At 34.7% G+C, this 9,482-nt stretch overlaps 1 protein-coding gene across 1 annotated transcript; it reads left to right on the top strand.

The window, feature by feature from the left end:
- Nucleotides 1–5,461: 5,461 nt before the first annotated feature.
- On the top strand, nt 5,462–8,774 carry LOC111989411 (thiamine thiazole synthase, chloroplastic). Its single transcript, XM_024021192.2, has 3 exons — nt 5,462–5,979; nt 6,980–7,468; nt 8,388–8,774. The coding sequence occupies exons 1-3, from the start codon at nt 5,560–5,562 to the stop codon at nt 8,538–8,540; spliced, it is 1,062 nt and encodes a 353-aa protein (XP_023876960.1). The 5' UTR covers nt 5,462–5,559; the 3' UTR covers nt 8,541–8,774.
- Nucleotides 8,775–9,482: the final 708 nt, after the last annotated feature.

The following is a 9,482-nucleotide window of genomic DNA, read 5'->3' as shown; positions in this document are numbered from 1 at the left end:
ATTTTAATTGCGTTCAAAATGGAAATGCAAAGTGTCCAAGCAAGCAGCGACAAAATTAAAGGCCATAGTGCAGCCAGCAACGACAAATTTGCCAAAAGATGCATGGCGGTGGCACCACAAACGAAAAAAGATTGCAAACACACAACAAAATGCCAAAGGTTCACGTTCAAAATGACGCCTCACCCTCACATGAATCAGCACACAAAAGTACAGAGCACTGACTTAATTAACCAGGAGAAAAAACACACACACACACACAAATAAAAATAATAATTCGGACAACAATATTTTTCACAATTATATTAGATGATTTACTGTTATGGGAGGATGTTACTTTTTTTTGAATTTATCACATTTTCTCAAATATTTAGATGATCTATTATTGCTGGATCAATATCGTTAACACTATTTACCACTGCCTATGTAGGCGAGTTGGTACCCAGGTCTTGTAATGTCCTGTTGCTCGAGGGTTCAATCCCCCCACACTTACCTAGCAAAAAAAAAACTATTTTTATTATACAATAATCAAAATAAGTCATCACATAATTTTTTTTTTTTATAAGACACATCAATTGTTAGTTTGAAGCAATATTATTTTTACATGAGGTTATTATCACTGATATTATTTTTATTATTTGCTTGCCATGAGATATGTCAATTCTTGTGAAAATATATTGCACATTTAGTATTCTCAAAATATGATGTTTCTCAGTTGTTCTAAATATGAAATTATATAATAATATTAATTTTTTTATTGAATAAGTGGTATTTAGCTTATACAGTATAATTTAGCATGACATTTATTATTATTGTGTTTGTATATGGAATTATGCATTCTACTCTTTTTAAGGAAAATATGATGTGGCAAACTTTTAATGGAGGTTTATTTATTTATTTATTTATTTATAACATTAATGGAGAGTCTAAATATAGAATATAATGCTCAAAATTTAATTAAAAATATAATATTAAGATAAAATGTAAAATTTTGAAACACTCAAACTTATGTAAGGGTCATCAAATAGCCCATGGCCCATAGCCCGACCCAGAAACCCAACGGCCCACCGGGCTAATGGGCGGCCCAGCTCGTTGTTATTGAGGCCCATGGGTAGCCCACTAGCCCAGTGATTCAGGCCATGGGCTAGTTTTTATGCCCATGGGTACCCGGTGGGCTAGCCCAGTAGCCCAACCCGTTGCCCAGCCCGTTGGCCTAACCCATTAGCCCAGTTTAATAACTCATAATTCATAACAAAAATATATAGGAAGTGTATGAAGGATTGATCTTGAGATATCATAGAGGAATTTCTTAAGAGAACTCCCTCAACCATTAAGATATCCAAAGTAATTGTGCTAAACTTAATTTACTAAATATATATTTTTCTAGTAGTCTATCAAATTTGAATTAACCATTTAACCTTTTTAAAAAAAAAAAAAAAAAACTATTTAAAGCCTTAATAAATAAAAAATTAAATAGGTTTTCATCAACAAAACAAAAAATTAAATAGATTTGACTGTAAAATAATTTGTCATTAAGTATTAAATTATTTAATTCTTTCCTTTAAAAAAATAGATTGATTATTTCCTTATAAAAAATTGATTCTTTCTTTATAAAAATAATAAAATAATATGCTAACACAAGCCCATGGGTGACCCATTAGGCTCAACCCGATAGCCCAACTCGTTAAAAACAAAATGGGCATTACCCATGGGCAGGGTCACGGGCTAGGTTTCCTCTTTCGGCCCAGCCCGACCCGGCCCATTAACTAGTTAATAGCCCATTATGCCCAGCCCATTGTGCCCATGGGCTAAGTAAAAATGGGCCGGGCCGGCCCGACCCGGCCCATTGATGACCCTTAAACTTATGTGGTACAATATCTATGCGTATATTGGACCTGAGGCCCAATCCAAGGGCACGAAGTCGTCCGAGGAGGAGTAAATATTGTTAGGGGAGTCCGTGTTAGTAGATAAAGAAGTTAGTTTTGGTCATAAGGGCCCATAAGGTTGGTCTAAGGATGAATGCCTCCTCGGCTAACCAAAGCCGAGATTCGAGTGGGTGGTCTACTGTTCAGGGGAACGTTCTAGGAAATTCTGTTGATACAGATAAGCATTACAGTAACATAGGATAGGGGGGAGTCCTAAAATATCTAAGGAGAAAGCTGCTACCACCGCATTGAATACTCTGCAACTAACTCTTTGGCCATATTAATGTGAAAGTGATACCTGAATAGTGGTTTTCAGCCTTACAGCTACTACACAAAGGTTTCAGGAAGGTACTGATGGACAAGTATCAACACCAACCATCTGGCCTGCACGTGGAGGGTAGAGATGAAAAGGAAAGATAGTATAAAAGAAGAAGGAGGCAATGAGAGTAGAGGATCAAGAAACAAAGAGAAAAACACTGTAGCAATAAAAAAACTGACTTTGTAGTCAAACTTGAAAGAAATATATAAGAACTGATATTCTTGGATTGTGCCAAGGACGATTTTCTTTAGATTAAATTAATTTATCTTACCTTTCTTGTTACTTGAATCTATTATATTTGTTGTTCAACTCATTAAAACCCAGTTTTCCAACCCACTCTCTACAAATTCATTGTATTGGGTTTTTTGGGCCTAAGTTCATTCATCACTTGGGTTAAGGACCCAAATTGCGTCCTTACAGTAACCAATTGCAATTCACGGAAAAGTTCAACATAATATGATATTTCCCCCTCTTCTTCTTTTTTAGAAACATATTTCTCCTCTTTTATTAATATTATTTGTTGGTTCAAATACAAAAATTGATAATAATGATAGAATTGTGTTGTATATAGAATTTAGGGGTGTCAATTCAAGTTAGCGTGTCATGTCAAGGTAGGGGTATTCGACTAAATGGCTTAACCCGAACCCGACCCATTTAATAATCATGTCATGGTCCTTTAACCCTAACCCGACCTGTTAATAAGACAGATTGACCTAACCCAACCCACTTGACACGTTTAATAAACGAGTCATGTTGGGTTGACATGAATGTAACATAACTCATTTCAACTTACATAATATTATATATAACATCCATCTAGAAATATATATATTTTTTTTAAATCCCAAAAGTAGTGTATTCACTTTAAGTCTTTAACCCATATTCAAAATAATGTAGTTCAACAAAAATATAACATCTATTTAGAAATAAGTTTTTTACACTCCAAAAAAAGTGCATACACTTCAAATCTAATTCAAAATAACATAGTTCAACAAAAATATAATATCTTCAGGGTTTGTAAAGTTTCAATTACCAATTATATCCCTTGTAAGTTTTTGTAATTACTCACTTTTTTTTTTTTTAATTTAAAATATAGGTTGGATATAAAAGGTATTTGACAAATTTAAAATAAAATGAATATATATTTGTTATACGAGTTAAATGGGTTATTTCGAGTTAACACAATTAAATTGGCGTGTCAAATGTTTCTATTGCATGTTGACCCCCTTATGATGCATTTCTTATTGTGTTACTTACAGGTTGACCCGTTTATGACCTAAACCCGTTAAGGCCCAACCCTAACCCGCAAAAACCCGTGTTGGGTTCATGTTGTGTTCACGGGTTGGGTCAAACATTAACACTATTAGAATTATATAGTATTGCATTATGTATTTATTATGACTGTTGTATATAGAACTATATATTATACCAATTAAAGAAAAAAATGAAGTGTCAAAATTTTAATAGAGAGTTTAAATATAGAATAAAATTAGAATTTAAATTAAAAATTATATATCAAATTAATGGCTAGCACAGTTGTGAATTATAAACAACAGATTTTATATTGTATTATAGAAATATTATATATATTATAGTATTAAAAAAAAAAAAACTTAACAATTGAATAAATTTATAAGCATACTTAATTTTATAATACATTAAGGTGATAAATTGTGAATTGTTTAACATAATATGATATTTGCCCTCTTTATTTATTATTTTTATATACATATTTTCCTCTTTTATTAATATTATTAGTTGGTTTAAATACAAAATCTAATAATTATGATAGTTATTAATAGTCATTTATTAGAATTGTGTCTGTGTTTGTATATAGCATTATATATTGTTGCATTATTATGCATTTATTATCACTACTGAGATGATAAATTGTTATTAATTTGAGGAAATTTATTATGCCAACTCACAAGCCACCACTTCAACAAGTCTTTCTTTTTTTTTTTTTTAAAGAGATAGTTTTAACTTAATTATGGGGTAGGCTCACGATGATTACTTTTTATCACCAGATCAAGACATCAAATAGTTTTTGGTGTAGGCAAGCTTTTTATTATTAGATCAAAATATCAATTGATTTTTGATATAAACAGGAATCATTCGACCATAAAATACTTCACCAGTTCATAGGGAGGAAGTCAGGATTATTGCTTTGGGGGGCCAAAATTGTACCCAGTATTGTAGCGATTTCTCTTTTAAAGTACAAAATCAAAGAATCCGATAAATTTAAAAAATCTTTTATTTTGTTGTAAACCTAGTTTTGACAATATTTAAGACTAAAAATGTTTGTTTCATAATTATAATAAAAATTGAAAAGCTAGATAGAAGTACAATTATTCTATACAATATTCTTCTTGGTGAAAAATTCAATTAGTATTTTTATGTAAAAAGATTTAAGACATACAAGCACGTAGACAAAAGATAACAAGCACTCAAATACTTCTTTGGGTGAAAATGTAACACATCACTCACAACTTAAAGTCTCAAACTTTTAACTTTGGGTCTCAAACATGAAACAAGCAAATTAAAATACTAAACACATATAAGTCCGGTGATTATTTTAAATTTAAAAATTTTTGAGTAAATTTTCAATATGAAATGACTAATTTAATATTTTGGAAGGCCAAATATAAAATTTATGTATCTAATCTTTTAAACATATATATTTATATATGCTAATTTTTTTAAAAAAAAAATATTGGGGGCGATAATCTCCCAAGGCTCACACATACCTCTGTTCCTGCTAGTTAAAGACTTTACTAATTAAATTAACCGAAAAACAAGAAAAACAAGTCAAATTTGTTTATTATGGTTGTAACAAATTAGTAAATTCCTACTGTAAAAAAAAAATGCTGAAAAAAATGAGTAAGAGACACTAATTTTAACATAATTTTATATCACAACTTGCCTGAAGAATTTTAATTAGTTAGAGTGTGTCAATGTACCGTATATTCCAATCAAAACTCATCAGGTAGTAAATTGTAGCACAAAATTGTATCAAAGTTACTGGCCCAGCGTTACTTAAAAATGTTGTATCACTCGCACTGTCAACACAGTCTCTCACTATAAGGTCCACTTCATGGGTGCCACTTGTAACAACAATACAGCCATTCTAGACCCTTCAAATCCTATCCCCTCCGCACGTGTCAACCATTCACCATCCTGATATTTTCTCCACCCCACTCCTCCTTAAAAACCCTCTTTACTTCCATATTATCTTAACAACCTCAGACACTCTCTCTCTCTCTCTCACGCACACAAACAGATCCTAAGACGCTCTGTCGTTTGTAAGTCTCATTGAAAATGGCAACCATGGCTTCCACTCTCACCTCCAAGCCTCAAACCCTCGCTTTCTTCGACTCCTCTTCCTTCCATGGCACCCCTTTGGCCCCACCTTCCTCTCTCCGTGTCCATCAACCCGCCAAATCTTCCGTGGCCCCACATGCAATTTCCATGTCCGCTTCTCCTCCGCCGTACGATCTTAAAGGCTTCGCCTTCGAGCCCATCAAGGAGTCCATCGTCTCACGCGAGATGACACGTAGGTACATGACTGACATGATCACCTACGCCGATACCGATGTGGTCGTGGTCGGTGCTGGCTCAGCTGGTCTCTCATGCGCTTATGAACTGAGCAAGAACCCATCCGTACAAGTGGCTATTATCGAGCAATCTGTGAGCCCTGGTGGCGGTGCATGGCTCGGTGGTCAGCTCTTCTCTGCTATGGTACGTAAATCTCAACATATCATATTTTGCATGTTTTGGTTTAAGAGTTAAAATGATAAACGAATCCCAAGTATTCTTTTTATCGGTTCATATTGGGTTATTGGAGGTGTATAGATTAAGAAAGATACGATTTTTATTTAGTTTTAATTTATTTGCATATGGGTCTTTTGGGTGGTCCATTTGAATAATGGGCATGATGCAATTTTTATTTAGTTTTAAATTAATTTGTTTATGGTTTGTTTATCCGATTGTTTATGTTAAATAATTGATTAGAAGCTTTACCAAAAAAAAAAAAATGATTAGAAGGGTTAGGTGGGCCCATCTCAGTAGGAACTGTCGATAAAAGAGCTTTGAATAAAGAGATGAGATTCACGAGCTAAACTAACCAGAACGAGACTATTAATTACTACTTATTTGTGTGTGTGGCTTTATGTTCATGTTTGGCAAGCGAGTAATGCTATCGGACACTAAAATTTTCATAATTTTTGTTCGCAATTGTTGATCTGGCAAGTTGTGGCTGAAGCAACGTTTTCTTTACACTAGCCAATCACTTGCACCACTTTGCCATATCACGTGAAGAAGATTCTTGAAATTTTGTGTCCCTAATAAATGAACATAGAGAGAAGAAAGTCAGAAAGATGAGGCAAAAATTTAATTGCTTATGATGTTTAGTCGTCAAGGGAAGAAGGAAAATTTTCCTTTCCTTTTCACTTCTCTTGAATTTGCTGGTGAAAGGAAAAAGAAAAGAAAGAAAAGGAATGAATAATGATAATTATTGATCTCTTCGTACAATTAGATACTTATTATTTACGACTCTGATAAGAAAACAAGAGTGTCTCTTTCAAATGATTATTTTTTTTTAAAAAGAAGAAGTTATTATTCAAATATTTAAGTGAAGTGTGTGGCTGAATTACTCAAATAAAATCTGTCCCCCAAATTTATACTGTTATGATTTATGAAAGATTTTAGCTTTAATTTTATACTAAAATTTTCTAAATAGGTTGTACGCAAACCAGCTCATCTCTTCCTTGACGAGCTTGAAGTTGAGTACGATGAGCAAGACAACTATGTTGTGATCAAACACGCTGCTCTCTTCACCTCAACCATCATGAGCAAGCTCTTGGCTCGCCCCAATGTCAAGCTCTTCAATGCGGTGGCAGCCGAGGACTTGATTGTGAAGGAAGGAAGAGTTGGTGGGGTGGTGACCAACTGGGCCTTGGTGTCCATGAACCACGACACACAGTCATGCATGGACCCCAATGTCATGGAGGCTAAGGTGGTAGTGAGCTCATGTGGGCACGACGGGCCATTTGGTGCCACTGGGGTCAAGAGGCTCAAGAGCATTGGGATGATTGACAGCGTACCTGGAATGAAGGCACTGGACATGAACACAGCTGAGGATGCCATTGTGAGGCTTACTAGGGAAATTGTGCCTGGGATGATTGTTACTGGGATGGAAGTTGCTGAGATTGATGGAGCTCCAAGAATGGTATGTTATTTCTTTTATATATTCTGTGTCTATAAGCTTATAATATGCTTAAACTTTGTTTCTGTATGCCTAGTTGTAACATTCAGAATTGATACTCATCTTAACCTTGTTGCATATGGATGCCATGTTCTAAGATATGAAAATAGAAGATGGGATATAATGCAAATAGATGTAGTCCCAAGTACATAATTGCAGAAGGCCCTTTTTGTTCTTATTCTCTTAGATATTTTGTTACTAATGTAATGGTATGAGAAAGAAATGATGGGGAGGCTTGACCCTTTAAGGAAATTATGAAGGTAATGAAGAGAGAGAGAGAGAGAATAAAGGCAATTACATTGGACCCAACTTAATATTGACAACCTCAATGATAGAGGGCGCTGACCCAACAGCAATTAGAGAGATATGTGAGTGCCACAGTATGGTTGCCTGAAGTTTTCTTTGTAGCAAGAGCAGGTGGTCCATTCATCATTCTAGAATTATCTTCTCCACTCCCCACCACCTCCTTTTGCTGCTAAGCTTTCCCTTTTCCTATAATTGATTTTCAAGCCACCAACAAAACTTTAGGAAGCCGAAGGGCTAGACTAATCAAATTTAGCTAGTAGAGCAAAAACTGAGTCACAGCTCACAATAAAGGTCTCATGTCAATGTGGTCTCTTTTTGGCTTATCTCTCCAGTGATCGTTTGAAAATTTTGTCATATATGTTGTGAAATGAAGTGATGGAAAACCCAATTAAAATGAAGCAATAATTCTATTGAAATGCCACTAGGAAGAACAAAAAGATTTGCCTTTTGAAAGGGAATGCATGGTCCTCAAAGTTTTGTCTTTTGAAATGCCACTAGCTAGGAAGAGCAAAAAGATTGCCTGCAATATTGATGAAAGTGATTTATTTGTAATTGCAATTTCTTTTTGATAATGCAGGGACCCACATTTGGTGCCATGATGATCTCAGGGCAGAAAGCTGCCCACTTGGCCTTGAAGGCACTGGGACTTCCCAACGCTCTGGATGCAGGAGCCATCCAACCGGAGTTGATTCTAGCTGCCGCAGATTCTGCAGAAATTGCAGAAGCCTAGAATCAAATTTTAGAGTTTTTAATAATAATAAAAATATATGTGCCGGAATAAAATACAGTTCATAGGAATGAGTTTGTGGTGTGGTGGAGTGAGGATGATGTTTATATGGTGGGCTTTTCTTCTTTTGGTACTTTATGGCTTTGGAACTTTTAATGCTAGCATTTAGCATTTAGCTTTATTTACTTCTTGTATGCTTCTCGCTTGGCTAGAGACAAAAGTATTATTTTCTGGATAGTCCTTGGCCATCTTCTCCTTTTTCCTTTTCAATGATTTGGACCTTCTCCTTCATGTGCTAGATGATCCCATGATTTGTGCTAGAAATCATACAGTTTACGTTTTGCAGGAACAGTACACATGATGAGATAATGGTCATTGATTCAGTGTGTTTAGGTGTATGATACAGTTTGCTTAATGTGTTATAGATGACTCCAAATCAGTGGTTGAGAAAAAATCATCCAAAACCGTGATCATCTACAAATAAGAAATTAGAAGCTCAAATTGTCATCAGGGTATAGACTTTGATGTAGAAAGTCTTGTAATTTCGTTGAGCCATTATGAGTAAGTACTTTTATTAACTCACCTAGTCATCGGTTACCTGTAGTTTCACTGCTAATCCTAATGATTGATAGCAATTAGCTTTTGGAGAGGGTTTTTTTCTCCGCATCATCCTCTTACGGTTTTTTTAAAATGGGAGTCAAGGCGAATGGGTGAGAATTATGAGGGGGAAGTCGGGCAGCGTTAGGATCAGCTTTACTGTTCGGTGGTTTTGTCGACCCACATTAATCACAAGCGCATCCAATTGAAGATTGACTCAACCTTAACAAATCTAAACAAAATCTCATCGTAAAATAAAGGAAAAAAAAAAATTATCATGAGATGAATACTTATCAACGAAGAAGTGCAAATGGGTGGGGAAGGGAGTACCTAAACCATTAGGTTATC

The sequence above is a fragment of the Quercus suber genome, unplaced genomic scaffold (genome assembly GCF_002906115.3).
Source record: "Quercus suber isolate HL8 unplaced genomic scaffold, Cork oak 2.0 scaffold_167, whole genome shotgun sequence".
NCBI classification, from domain to species: domain Eukaryota; kingdom Viridiplantae; phylum Streptophyta; class Magnoliopsida; order Fagales; family Fagaceae; genus Quercus; species Quercus suber.
The sequence above is the reverse complement of the archived record's forward strand: the minus strand, read 5'-3'. Positions and strand labels throughout refer to the sequence as shown.

Excerpts from the sequence above, each read along its gene's own strand:
- LOC111989411 (XM_024021192.2), top strand. The coding sequence starts at position 5,560 with ATGGCAACCATGGCTTCCACTCTCACCTCCAAGCCTCAAACCCTCGCT. Across the intron at positions 5,980-6,979 it reads GTCAGCTCTTCTCTGCTATG|GTTGTACGCAAACCAGCTCA; the intron begins GTACGTAAATCT and ends TTTTCTAAATAG. Across the intron at positions 7,469-8,387 it reads TTGATGGAGCTCCAAGAATG|GGACCCACATTTGGTGCCAT; the intron begins GTATGTTATTTC and ends TTGATAATGCAG.